This window comes from Schistocerca nitens, chromosome 9, assembly GCF_023898315.1.
Source record: "Schistocerca nitens isolate TAMUIC-IGC-003100 chromosome 9, iqSchNite1.1, whole genome shotgun sequence".
Taxonomy (NCBI): domain Eukaryota; kingdom Metazoa; phylum Arthropoda; class Insecta; order Orthoptera; family Acrididae; genus Schistocerca; species Schistocerca nitens.
Window position 1 is genome coordinate 34739601 of NC_064622.1, and position 15262 is coordinate 34754862.

At 43.8% G+C, this 15262-nt stretch overlaps 1 protein-coding gene across 2 annotated transcripts in view; it reads right to left on the reverse strand.

Moving 5' to 3' along the window:
• LOC126203873 (UDP-glucosyltransferase 2-like) overlaps positions 1-5572 on the reverse strand; it is a 124967-nt gene extending 119395 nt beyond the window's left edge. Inside the window, exon 1 of one of the 2 annotated variants that reach the window (XM_049938252.1) lies at positions 5488-5572. In XM_049938252.1, coding sequence (XP_049794209.1) covers positions 5488-5493 — 6 coding nt within the window. In that variant the 5' untranslated portion in view covers positions 5494-5572. The remainder of the gene's footprint in view (positions 1-5487) is intronic. The other variant, XM_049938253.1, reaches the window with a different exon arrangement.
• Between the last annotated feature and the right edge of the window lie 9690 nt (positions 5573-15262).

A 15262-nucleotide genomic window follows, 5' to 3' on the forward strand; every position in this document is an offset into this window, starting at 1 on the left:
GAAAAGTGGTTTAGAAAATACTGAGGTTTTTTTTTTTTTTTTTTTTTTTTTACCAGTGGATCGGTTCATTCCATGTAAGCACAGCTAACATTATTATGGAACTAGTACCATCTTGCTGAGTGCCTTGATGACAACTTGGCTTCGTGGGGTCTGCGCCACAACTCGAACCTTACCATCACCTCTTACCCACTGAAGCGTGATCAGGCAACGGTTTTCCATTCGTCTAGACTTCAATCGATATTGTCACAAGCCCAGGAGAGGCGCTGCAAGTAATGTCGTACTATTAGCAAAGACGTCAGTCATCTGCTGCCATAGCCCATTAACGCCAAATTTCACCGCACTGTCTTAACGCATACGATCGTCGTAGTCCGACATTGATTTCGCGGGTATGTTACGCAGTGTTGTTAATCTGTTAGCACTGGCAATTCTACGCAAACGCCGCTGCTCTCGCTGTTACGTGAAGGCCATCGGCCACTGCGATGTCCATAGTGAGAGGTAATACCTGAAATCTGGTATTCGTGGCAAACTCTTGACACTGAGGATCTCGCAATACTGAATCCCCGAACGATTCAAAGTTTGTTAATTTTCGTCGCGCGGCCGTAATCATGTCGGGAAGCTTTTCACATGAATCACCCGAGTACAAACGACAGCCGGCCGGGGTGGCTGAGCGGTTCTAGGCGCTACAGTCTGGAACCGCGCGACCGCTACTGTCGCAGGTTCGAATCCTGCCTCGGGCATGGATGTGTGTGATGTGCTTAGGTTAGTTAGGTCTAAATAGTTCTAAGTTCTAGGGGACTGATGACCTCAGCAGTTAAGTCCCATTGTGCTCAGAGCCATTTGAACCATTTGAACAAACGACAGCTCTGGCAATGCGCTGTCGTTTTCTACCTTCTGTACGTAATACTACCGCCACCTGTATACATGCACAGCACTATCCTACGAATTTTGTCACCTCAGAGCGTCGTGCCTCACAAGCGGAGCTGCCGATTGGGCCGACGGGCGGAGCTTTGTAGTTCGCCGCCAGCCACAAGTTCGGCCCAACAGCGATCTCCCCATGTTGCCGCCAATGTCGTGATAAGCGGCGGTCACAGGCAGCAGCTGATTTCATGTTCGGCGTTGGTGTACAAAAGTTCTAAAATGGCTCTGAGCACTATGGGACTTAACATCTATGGTCATCAGTCCCCTAGAACTGAGAACTACTTAAACCTAACTAACCTAAGGACAGCACACAACACCCAGCCATCACGAGGCAGAGAAAATCCCTGACCCCGCCGGGAATCGAACCCGGGAACCCGGGCGTGGGAAGCGAGAACGCTACCGCACGACCACGAGATGCGGGCACAAAAGTTCTAGTATGGAGTTCCAGTGTTGCAGTTCGTAGTTACAGTTTATAGTGGAGATCGGCCTGCGAGACTTAGTCTACAAGTGGAGTGGCCTACAGCATTCGCATAGGGAGAAGTGTTTACTACAGTGACTGATAGTGTGGAATCCAGACGTACATAGTCCTGTTGACATTACATTTAGAACACATACTTTGACAGGCCACTGCTAGTTGTATCTTTCCGCAAGCACTTCCAGCGAGTTGCTATACAACTTAAGTTAAATATCGCAGCTGAATAAAAGGTATATTTGTGCGTAACTAATTCGTTTGGACTGTCACAGTTCCTCCGTCCACTTCAGAGCACCTAAACCTAATACAACACGTGGAAGCCTCTCTATCCAGACGACCGTACACATCGCAGTGTATAGGTAGTACCGGGTGGTTATAACTGAAATGTGGCTACTCACAGGAGTCCAGCGTGTGCTGCGTTCGTCGTATGGCAGCGAAACTTGGTAGATATTCTAATGTGTTAATGCGAAACTGATTTATGATGGAAAAAAACTTAGTTTCAGTTTTGGCTGCAAGACACAAATCGGGCGCTGTGAATACAAGAAAGACGTACAGAAAAAGGTTCCATATGTATTCGGTTAGGAATGGGACATGGACGGATAACGCCAAACATGTGAGAAAGCCAAAATATTGATTTTATTTTTAACTATCACTTACACAATTTGTTCAGTGTGAGCACTGGAGACGTCGACGAGGCTCTGCATCCGTGAAACGACATAATCAACAGTTGCTCGCAGCAGTTTCGGTGGAATATGAGTCACGTGTTCCTGTCCACTGGCATTCAGATCAGGCAGAGACCAAATGTGTCCCTGATAAACGCGTTCTTTTAGATATCTCCAGAACCAGAAATCACATGGATTCAGATTACGTGACCTTGCAGGCCACGCATCAGGAAAATCTCTTGGTGCGGTTAAAGGCGCTGCAGTCTGGAACCGCAAGACCGCTACGGTCGCAGGTTCGAATCCTGCCTCGGGCATGGATGTTTGTGATGTCCTTAGGTTAGTTAGGTTTAACTAGTTCTAAGTTCTAGGGGACTAATGACCTCGGCAGTTGAGTCCCATAGTGCTCAGAGCCATTTGAGCCATTTGAAAATCTCTTGACATAACACTGTCGAGGAAAGCTGCACTAAGCAGATCTTTCACTGGGCCAGCGACCTTAAGTGCTGCCCCATATAGCATGAAAAGAGTAGTTCCCACACAGGTGTGCTTTTCCAGAACAGGAATCACATGCTCTACAAGGGAGTTTCGACAACGTGGAGACGTCACAGTACACATGGCGGACCCTGCGGATATGCCCTCTTCAAAGAAGAACGAACCGAGAGTAAAAGTGCACTCATATATGGCGAGTGCATTAACTCTTAGTGTCGCAGGTTCGAATCCTGCCTCGGGCATGGATGTGTGTGATGTCGTTAGGTTAGTTAGGTTTAAGTAGTTCTAAGTTCTAGGGGACTGATGATCACAGATGTTAAGTCCCTTAGTGCTCAGAGCCATTTGAACCATTTGAACTCTTAGTGCACAACAAGCCGTTTAACAGAACCACCAGTTTGGCAGTTCTGCGTATTCGCTGCAACCCCGTAGTGTAAAACGGCTTCGTCACTCCATAGAATATTTATGTACTAAGATGGTATCTGTTCTTTCGGACATGTCCGAAAGAACAGATACCATCTTAGTATATATATAGTTAAGGCTCACCGGCAACTTGACCATCTTCTATCCCTGCAGTCGTGCTATCCTCTGTGCCCTCGGTGGCTCAGATGGATAGAGCGTCTGCCATGTAAGCAGGAGATCCCGGGTTCGAGTCCCGGTCGGGACACACATTTTCATCTGTCCCCGTTGACGTATGTCAACGCCTGTAAGTAGCTAAGGGTGTTCATTTCATTGTAATTCCATAGAATGTTGCCCAGCCAGATGTCATCAACTTCGATGCGCGCCAGTTACCGACGAGCAAATTCAGAAGGTTGCTGCGGATGAAATGGTTTCAGTTGCTGCACCGTCTGGGTTGTGTACAGGTACCAGTGTGAAATAGACCAAGATCCGAGTACCAGCGTACAACAGACCGGGCAACTTTCGGTACTGTTGATCACGGGATGGACAGTTCTCCTAACATTCTACGAGTTCTAGCACTAGCCGGGTCACGTGCTGCATGGTCAGTCACAGGACCAGCAATCTCGTCAATAACTTCGACTAGGATAGGACGCCTGCATCTTCCAGGTTCCACACCAAGCTCACCCGGGTTTTCTAATTTCATTCTCATCTTTTTTAAACTATTTAATGACATCGCGCCTCTCCTCAAACCATTCAGTAGGCGATACTCCCTCAATGCAGCGTTGCACGTTTCTGGCGTTCACATGAAACAAGTTTCACTATGTAAGAGCGCACGGTGTTCCTTCTCGTTAGACATACCGTTCGCTCACGTCACGGCTTATAAAATAACAGCTTGGATGCCATACCGTCATACCAACAGTGTACTGCGTCAGATAGGCAACTGGCGAGCAAAATTGGAACTATTTTTTTTTCAGCGTTAACGCATTAGCGTATCAATTAAGTTTCTCTGCCGTACGATAATTACAGCCTACATTGGATCTCCGTGAGTAGATGTACTTCGATTATAACCATCCCGTTCTTATTTTAGTTTGATGTTAATAATAATTTACGGTCCCATTAAAGCTTTTTTGTAACAAAAATGACGTCTTTTACACGTTAAAACTTCATGTCCGATACAACCCTTCAAAAATTTTAACGACCGAAATGAAAACGCTCGAAAAAGTACACAATAACAAGCGATCGCATATTCTCTTGACACTGAGTTTTAGAATGAACTAGCATATCATAGTCTACATCTACATCTACATTTATACTCCACAAGCCACCCAACGGTGTGTGGCGGAGGGCACTTTACGTGCCACTGTCATTACCTCCCTTTCCTGTTTCACTCGCGTATGGTTCGCGGGAAGAACGACTGCCGGAAAGCCTCCGTGCATGCTCGAACCTCTCTGATTTTGCATTCGGGAGCTCCTCGGGAGGTATAAGTAGGGGGAAGCAATATTTTCGATACCTCATCCAGAAACGCATCCTCTCGAAACCTGAACAGCAAGCTACACCGCGATGCAGAGCGCCTCTCTTGCAGAGTCTGCCACTTGAGTTTGCTAAAGATCGCCGTAACGCTATCACCCTTACCAAATAAACCTGTGAGGAAACGCACCGCTCTTCTTTGGATCTTCTCTATCCCCTCTGTAAACCCGACCTGGTACGGATCCCACACTGATGAGCAGTACTCAACTATAGGTCGAACGAGTGTTCTGTAAGCCACCTCCTTTGTTGATGGACTACATTTTCTAAGGACTCTCCCAATGAATCTCAACCTGGTACCCGCCTTACCAACAATTAATTTTATATGATCATTCCACTTCAAATCGTTCCGTACGCATACTCCCAGATATTTTACAGAAGTAACTGCTACCAGTGTTTGTTCCGCTATCGTATAATCATACAATAAAGGATCCCTCTTTCGATGTATTCGCAATACATTACATTTGTCCACGTTAAGGGTCAGTTGCCACTCCCTGCACCAAGTGCCTATCCGCTGCAAATCTTCCTGCATTTCGCTGCAATTTTCTAATGCTGCAACTTCTCTGTAAACTACAGCATCATCCGCGAAAAGCCGCATGGGTAGTAGTATTTAGTGTTAAAACTGTGCAAGTACAATTTTCAGAAAAAAATTTAATTTCGAAGAAGCATACGTGTCCAATACTATCCGACCTTCCATTACACCTGTAGGGCCACTGCTTTAGAAATTAGGGATCCATTGGCCGTGGGAGGTAGTGGCAAATTACTGTTCTCGACCACTGTGCTCAGGCGTGACACGAACTGCCGTAAAAACGGCATGCAATCTTGAGGCCTAACGGCTCTCTTCAGTGACTGGCGGTCAGACGTGAGTGCAGGCAATTGGAGGAGAGGGACGGAGCCAGGCGATGGAGGGAAACGGAGGACTTCTCCGTCGGCGAGAAACGCCTGCTTTCCTGGCAGTTGTGTAGCGTTCGTGCATGGACGACGGCGCCGAGGCGGACGCAACACTCAAGCGCATTGCGTATAACTCACCTTCATGTTATCGGAGCTCAGCTGGCGGCGAAGCGGGAACAGCAGATAGCGAGTCGTCTCAGCGCCGAGCCCACTTAGCGGCAACTGCTGGCCGAAAGGCGCGCTCCTTACCGGATTATCTGCGACAAGTCGGCCGTTATCTGGCTGGTGATAAGTGCTCAGGGTGACTGTCGCGCTTCGCAGGTGAACTTTAATACCTTGTGTACTGATGTGGGTACTGGATTTTCCATCACTGAAGGATTACTTGTTGCCCCGACAGAATTTATTTACAAGTCGTCGACTAATAACAAAAATACGATCGCATGGATGACCCTCACATAACACGCAGAATTTTCGAGCAGCATGTTATGCTGGACAGCAAGTAGTCAACAGGAGCTAAAATAACACCGACCTTGCCCCAGGGAAGCGTAATAGGACCTTAACGTTCTTCCTATACACAAGCGATTTATCCGGTCGCGTCAACAGCACAATGAGACTATTTGCAGAATATGCTGTTTATTGTCATCGTTGGACAGTGGCAAGGATATTCAGTAAGACTTAAAACGAGCCCCTCGAGTGCGAGGTCGCAAGTTCGAGCCTTAGTAGGTCTCATTTGAAAGTGTTGTATTAACAATTATGGCAGGAAAAATATTAGCTGCTGATTACTCAACTTGTCCATCAGGACGGCGGGAGGTGCAGAGATCAACCTTCTATGGGACGCATGTATTACACCTCACAAAATGGACATCGTAGACATTCAAGAAATGTTCAAAACAAATCATTAACTTGCACCTTGAACACCGAATGAAAAATGGCGCGGCACAGCGATCACAAAGGTTCACAACATCAAGATTGAAGGTGATCTTGGGAGTTACAAACTGTGCAGAACAATCAGCTAGGTGATCCACTATTAAATAATGAATATATAATCATATTGGTGTAACGGGGTGATGAGAACTGATGGAGTGTGATGGGATCCAACTGAATGTAGAATAGTCTGTCGTGGATCTTATCGTGATGCCGGCTGTCCTTTAGGGCGTAGCTGCAGATAGTGAGACACTATGTTTTATAGGTACGGAAAAAGAAACATCCAGAGGGTGACTTTGTCCAGTGGTTCCACGTGGCAAGAACTACAATGTCACCAACTTTTCAGGAGAGATAGTACACTATAAAGGAGTAGATTTTTATACGCAGATCAGGAATCAAGCAAAAGCAAGTTATATTGACCACCTGTTGGCCGAAATCAGTGCTCACATCGTAATTTTAGTTCTGTTATGCCCACTTTTCTTATTTTGCTTGCTGTGACGTAAATATTCCTTACTGCCCTTGCAAGATCACGTACATGAGAAAGAATCTTAGGGGACAGAGCACCTCCAACGTCTCGCAGCAAAATAAATAAGTTTTCTAGCCAATTTACCATTCCGATTAACAATCGGCATACTTGTATATGAATACGTTAACACAATGATGTTAGTTGACTCTTGGTACCTCTGATTTCAAGGGTTCGTTTCAAATGCATTTCCTCTTCAAATCCCGACGGCTCAGAGTTGAAGAAAAATTTCTTACTGGACGATGGCACAAGTTTGTTTATCCCATCTACAAATTTTCTGGCCCATTCCGCAATTTGTCATTATCTTACGCCCTCCAATCCTGTATCAGTGTTTCAAATGGTTCAAATGGCTCTGAGCACTATGGGACTCAACTTCTGAGGTCATTAGTCCCCTAGAACTTAGAACTAGTTAAGCCTAACTAACCTAAGGACATCACACACATCCATGTCCTAGTCAGGATTCGAACCTGCGACCGTAGCGGTCTCGCGGTTCCAGACTGCAGCGCCTAGAACCGCACGGCCATCAGTGTTTCAAGTTTCATGGATAACGTAGTAAGTCACTACCATGCACATCCTGTAAATTGCACTGATCATACTGAAACGTGCAAACACTAGTTTTTGTGACAAGTGCGACTTGTGCTTCCTTGAATATTCGTAGCTTTTTCTTCTTCCCTACACGGTCATATTCCTGTGGTCTTAATCGAAATGTGTCATAAATGTTCTTTTTTCGTTTTTTACTATACTGAGGATGATCTACCCCGTACGTTATTATGTTTAATACCCGCTTCTTCGACGTCGAGTGTCCTTTACTACGTTTCACCGGAGACAGAGTTTTTGGCTCCCAGTCCGACAAGCACGATGAACTAAAAGCTCGACACCTGTTTCAATACCACTTTCACTTGACAAGCACGTATCGTCATCATTGTACTCCTCATGTACTCTGTCCGCACGGTCGAGCGTTTATGACGCCACACATTCCAATGACTGCTCTTGCAGAAAGGCTGAAATCTCATCTGCTCCTTCTTTCTCACTCTGCGAAATTCCTTGGGCTCCTTTCTGCCGAAATGTCAACTTTGGCAACTGTTGTCGTAGATATAATGCAATGTTTGCCCTGTAGCAGTGTTGTGAGTTACTCGTCGACTAGGCTGTTCAACTATGCTTCGTAGTCTCATTGTGTGCTCAGCATTGGATACAACCAGTCCCATCCCATGTTCCCATTAGCAGCCAATATTGTGGTTGCATGGTAGACATTACGTGGGGCGTCGGATGTCGTAAACATCATTGGCCTTTTCTTACTTGGTTTTTAAGGGATCTCTTGTTAGTTTTGTTTAAAAGTGAACGAATGCAAGGTAACGCTTATAACAAAGTGAAATTACTGGATAGCAACCCATTGCTAGATTAGTGGTTTACGTAATTTACTTAACTACGTGTTCCACAGATCATTTGAGCGAATCTTTTTCTTATTGGCTTACAGTTTTTAAGTAGAAACTCGTCAATGGAGTACAAGGAGCTGTCCAGGAGAAATGATTTAAAGTTATGTTTAAATTATGCTTTGCAGCCTGTCAGACATTTTATGTTAGTAGGCAAACGATCAAACGCTTTTGTTGTTACGTACTGAATACCTTTCTGGGCCACTGACGGCTTCAGTAATCAACATAAATAAAAAAGTAAATCTTCATTTGTTCAGAATCTTTTAACTGAAAAGCGGTATTTATGGCATATCGGCTTATGACTGGACAACTACTACAGAATCTAATGCAATAACTGTGCAGTTACATAGGATAGACTGCACACCAGCCAGCGCAGCGCCGCGAAGCGGCAAGAGGGCGCCCAGGAAAAGAGTTCAGCTTCCCGTGTCAACGCTGAATTAAGGGGGGCAGGACGTTAAACGCGCCGACCTGAAGCAGGAGAGGCACCACAGGACATTTTATTGTCTACTGTCTATACTTTTACAATAAATTCATAAAACTTTGTCAGCATGATCAGGAAGGATTCAGGATTCACACTCATAGCAGTGGAAGTGCAAAAACATAACAAAATAATTTTTTTTTAGATATGAAATTTGATAACTTTTTCACTTACTGTTCGCTGCATTTGTTGCTATAGGTACATTTTTCTTCGCAAGTAAGAGAGATTCTTTGATGAATTTTGCACAGCATACAAATCATACTTACAGGTGTATGAAACTCTACAATTTTCCAAATCTATTAAAAACTGTGGTAAAAATTGAGATAATTAACTACAAAATTTGATTTTTTTTCTAAACATCAAATTTAAAACATAACAGCTCATTCATTGTTTCATAAATTAAATAGATTCTAGAGTTTCAGTCACCTGTAAGTATGGTTTGTTGTTGTTGTTGTGGTCTTCAGTCCTGAGACTGGTTCGATGCAGCTCTGCATGCTACTCTATCCTGTGCAAGCTTCTTCATCTCCCAGTACCTGCTGCAACCTACATCCTTCTGAATCTGCTTAGTGTATTCATCTCTTGGTCTCCCTCTACGATTTTTACCCTCCACGCTGCCCTCCAATACTAAATTGGTGATCCCTTGATGCCTCAACACATGTCCTACCAACCGATCCCTTCTTCTGGTCAAGTAGTGGAACAAGCTCCTCTTCTCCCCAATTCTATTCAGTACCTCCTGATTAGTTATGTGATCTACCCATCTAATCTTCAGCATTCTTCTGTAGGACCACATTTCGAAAGCTTCTATTCTCTTCTTGTCCAAACTATTTATCGTCCATGTTTCACTTCCATACATGGCTACACTCCATACAAATACTTTCAGAAATGACTTCCTGAGTATGTATGCTGTGCAAAATTCATCGAACAGTCTTTCTTATGAAGATAAGAGTACCTATAGCAACAAATGCTGCCAATAGTAAGTGAAAAAATGATGAAATTTCACATGCAAATAAATTATTTTGCTATATTTTTGAACTTCCGCTGCTACGAGTGTGAATCCTGAATCCTTCCTGGTCATACTGACAAAGTTTTATGAATTTACTTGTAAAAGTATAGACAGTGGAAATTAAAATGTACTGTGGTGCTTCTCCTGCTCCAAGTCGGCCCGTTTGACGTCCTACCCCACTTAACCAGCCCCCCATCGCTGGTCTGCCCAATTAGATCACAGACATCGAGCGCATCAGTACTGAGGAATGGGAAGACGTTACTTAGCCTGCGTTCTGCGAGTAATGATAGTGGCTTAAGTACTTGCAATAGGAGACACAGGAAGTCACTCAATACAGAGAAGTAATGTTTATTTTATTTTTAAGAATACAGTGCTCAGTCAATCTTAAAGTGTATTGTACATATGATTTTGGATTCCTGGCACCGGCCATCGCAACTTCTCTCCTTCCTTGTTTGTGTCCGTGCTGACTCCCACAGTAGCCAACACAACAATAGCAACAATGAAGGCTCGAGGTCAGAGAGAGTGGGGAGCAGGAGATGGACAGAGGGGCGGGGGAAACAGAGACGTAAACCGTACAGGAGGAAGAAGGATGAGGCGTTTCTCTCTTGTCACACAGTGAGAGTAAAGAATGAAAGGTTTCTCAAAGATGCGGCGAGAGAATTTAACAATTTGTAAATGGTGCAGCGCAGTATAATAGAACAGCTGTAACATGGAGGTAACCCCAACTGAGGATGGATAATTTTACTAAAAAGCGTACACGTGGTGCGTCACGGGAAAGATCCATGTTTTAAAACAACAACAATTCATCTCATATAAATCCACCGTCGTGCGGTTCATTTGCAGATCGGCGTGGAATTAGGTCACTGAGTAGACCAGCAGACTTCATTGTTCGGAAACGGAAATCGATCACATCCACGCAGTTTAAGTTGCGAAACATTATATACAGACGACAAATGATCGGAATAAACATCTCAGGGGAACTCCGATACTTAATTGAAAAGTAATTAAAGAATGGACACTACATATATCCGATCTTTCGTTTCCGAACAATCCACCGCCAACATCGCCGTCGTTGTGCTGTAACATGTGGAAATCACAACATAAATGATAAAGGGACAAGGTAGTGGCTTGAACCAATGACGGAGCCGACACAACAGATAGATTTAAATAATCTATATCGATCAAATATATTGACAAAAAAATGGTTCAAATGGCTCTGAGCACTATGGGACTTAATATCTGAGGTCATCAGTCCCCTAGAAATTAGAACTACCTAAACTAACTAACCTAAGGACATCACACACATCTATGCCCGAGGCAGGTTTCGAACCTGCGACCGTAACGGTCGCGCGGTTCCAGATTGAAGCGCCTAGAACCGCTCGGCCACACCGGCCGGCAAATATATTGACAACTACGAAACTTACGTCAGCTCAGTTTGAGCTCCAATTGACAAAAAGTGATAATACAGGAAGAAGATGGCTTTACATTTACCGCTTTTACAGCTTCCGGAAGTTTTTCCGTGTTAAATGCAATCTTTGGTCCGTTGGTTGATTTGGGGGAGCGGGACAAACAGCGAGGTCATCGGTCTATCAATCTTTGAAATATAGTGAATACATTTTCCACAAACATATTTCTCTGCTTGCAAATGAGATATGGTTTTCCTATTACATATCATTACATTACCAATTATGAGAACAAAAATTAGGGCAAAAAATAGTTGATAAGATAAAAACCTTTATCGCCCCGTTGTATACTTGTAGTTAGTGTATCAACCCAGTATACACCACAAACATTCAACTGTAATAGGAATGGGAGGTATCTGTCAGTATACTGTACTTATGTTAACTTTTAATAAATAAAGTGTAAGATAAGCGATAGAAAATAAAATATTTGATGAATAATTTTATAAGAAAAGTTTACAAATATGGTAGATTCTTGAAAGACATTCATGATACTTGGTAGGGTAATAAGTATGCCAATGATAACAGAGTTCATTTTTATATTGCAGTAGTCTAATGTTCTTGGCTTACTTGTTCTTTTGAGTTCTCTGTCCTTCCCTGTCTGGGATCAACTCGTGGGAAAAAAGAGCCAAGGAGGAAAAATCCTATAGAGCGAGAGCAGTCACCGTGCGTTCTGTACATTTATTACACTGAGCCGAAATTGTATACTTAGTAAAGCGTTCATGAGTTCAGTCATGCTTATCATACATGAAGAATCTCAGATTTCACACACTTTTTATCTTTTGTGCTTAGTGTGTTCAAAATAATTATTCCTTCCATACATAAACTGACTAATGCAGTGATGAAATCTTTCTGTTTATTCAACGTCGAACTTCTTTGTGAAAGTTTAGTTCTCGAGAAAAATTTTGTACATGATGTTAAAATGGCGTCGTCGGGGATTGAACCAAGGTTGCTTCATCTTCGTGCGGCAGGGGACGATTGGAGCGGGCATCGTATGTTGACACGTGACGACAGATACGCAGATGGGGTGCGCGGCGGAGAGGGGGGTGGGGAGGGGGCGTGACCACAAACCGCAGCCGCCGAGGTCAGCTGCCGGTCGCTGCACAGGTCGTCTGGTGTGATTGATGTCCTCCATACCGCTTGTCAAGGGATTCATGGAGCAATCGTTGGGGCATTATCAGGTTTACGTTGTTAAGATTGACACTCTATGCTGCCCTGTGACAAAATTGCTTGGTACCTTCATGTTACAAAGAAATTATAATTTAGAAATATAGGCATTTACACACTTGTATGGCCTGAATCCGTTGGGGGCATATTTTGTGCTAGACATAAGCTGGTATTGCTGTTTGCTGCGTGCGACATGTAACACATTTACAAACAGGACTGTCCTTCCCAGACATTTAATATATGAAACATTTCGATGTATAGAAGTGACTCATATTCATCACAGACAACAAGGATATGTGAGCATAGTGTAACTATACGTGATATTCAATTAATGCAGTTACATGCGGTTTAGTTTAGGAGAGACACAGCGACAGTTGGCTTTGACGTGGCGTTGTTGACACCCTGTGTTTGAGCAGCAAGCTAGTTCATGTCTGTGGCCTGCAGCGGTATCATGTGTTCCCGTGAGTGCGAGTGCTTATCTTCAACTGCGGTAGATACAGAAGGTGGGGAGCGTCCTTGGATCCATCACTCAGTCTCACGTCTCCTACAGCTTATAAGAGTTGAGTACACAGGCACTGTGCACTTTCAAATGTCATTTTAAATGTCTGCTCGCGTGCATCAGGTATTATCTCTGCTTGCAGGAACGTCGCACATACTACTTTATCCATTCAAACTCGAGTGAATAACACTACGTTTACATACGGAAATCCGACTCTATTAACTTCACTTAGGAACTTGTGCAGAGTATCTTTCCTTGGTAGCTGGACGAATTGTAAAACTTTATTTACAGTACTTGGCTCAAGGAATATTTTCAATTGTTGTTTATATTACACAGAATACGGTGTCTCTCATTTTATCTCTGTAAAAAACTTCTTTGTGTTTTTGTTCAATATTTTATTATCGTAATTCTCATATGGAGCTCAATAGCGTGACAGAAGTGATTCCAGTTTTTTTCCTCTTTATCTGTGTATCTTTTTAGCTCCACTGTTCAGACAGGTGCTGAAGATATATAACCCATACTATATCTGTACATATACCCTACAACCTCACGGGGTGCCACTACAGCAGTGTCTTACACTTAACGTAATAATTACAGGTCACATGACTGAGGATGCCAAATTGGCGTTTCCAGTTCTTAATAATGTCACTCACGCATTGGGCCGATATATCGGGACAGACACCGTTATTGACCTTCTTGTCCCGACAAGACCGATTTCTGTCCCGATTTTGGAAAATACTGCTAGGAGCTTGACTCAAGAACTGAAGTAACGCCATCTATTAGCGCAACATGTTGTAATGTTCTTTAATAAATATTTTTTGTGTTTTCCCAATTTTTGTGTGATATGTTGTTGAGCAAATGGTGTGCTTAATCAGTTTTACTGTAATCCAAAGTTAAATTACACAACTTAATCTGGAAAACCAGCATGTAATGCCTGTAATGAAATCAATCCCTCTGAAGTTTACTCAGTCTCGTGAGCACCGAGTTCTATGGCCCTGTATAATAAACTGATAAAATTTCTTATGCAAATAAACAATGAAATAGATTTCCCTGAGCTCTTGAGTCGCAACGGACGTAATCTTGGTATTCTGTCCTCTCCACACCAGGCATAGAAAATATTCAATCTTGGCACAGCGAAGTGCAATGCCGGCCGCAAAATAGTTTCATACAAATAATGTCAGTAGATTGAAATTACAATGAAATGAACACCCTTAGCTGCTTACGGGCGCTGACATACGTCAACGGGGACAGATGAAAATGTGTGCCCCAACCGGGACTCGAACCCGGGATCTCCTGCTTACATGGCAGACGCTCTATCCATCTTTTTTTTTTTTTTCGTTGCATCTGGTCGGGGCGGACGTCGTTAGACACCCGTTTTAGGTTCGTTGTTGATCGATTAACTACTCAGTTTTTTTATTACAGAGGGCAGCTAACCCTCTGACCGAACACGCTGAGCTACAGTGCCGGCTATTTTTTAATGAATATCAAGTATTTGATTGGATGATACTATCTGAAATCCCAGATTGGGTGATGATTGAAAACACTATAAATGGTTCAAATGGCTCTAAGTACTATGGAACTTAACATCTGAGGTCATCAGTCCCCTAGACTTAGAACTACTCAAACCTAACTAACCTAAGGACATCGCACACATCCATGCCTGAGGCAGGATTCGGACCGTAGCAGCAGCGTGGTTCCGGACTGAACCGCCTAGAACCGCTCGGCCACAGCGGCCGGCCACTATTTATACCTGACTACAATAGTGTGTAGATTTTACGGGGCAATTATTTTCAAGAATATACTTATTTGAAGAGCTTTTTTAGAAACTGAGCCTGACACGGAAGAATTGAAGTCTAAACACTCCGTTTAAGAAAGGTTTTATTTACTTAATCGTAAGTATTGCAACAAGGCCAGTACCATTCCTATGTCGGTAACATTCCAAAGTACAGTTATCCATGATGGCGTCCATGATGTCAGAGACATACCCCCTCACGCCTACAGATGCGCGCTAGGCATAGCCTTTCGTAAATATTTTCATAACACCGCCAACATTCCAAAGCACCGTTATTCAACAACAGTAAGGTCGCACCCAGTGTATCCGCCACGTGGTGCGTGTCTAGTTCCTATTGCCGTGGCGCGGTGCGAGAGAGAGAGATAGTGTCATCTCTCTATGTCACACCCACGCGCCTACATACACGCGCTAGGCAGGACCTATATAAATCAGTGCACGGTCCACCTCGCTCTCACACTGCTCGTATACTTGGTTCGTCCAGCACTTGTCAAGACTTCGTAATTAAACGTGCAAAAATGAAGCGTTCACGATCCGCCGGTGGCAGCAGCAGCAGCAAACGTGCTCATGTGGACGAAGTTCCTTCGTGGTTCTCGTCTGTTGTCCCGCTCGTTGTCAGCTGGCCAGTCACCGCCACAAA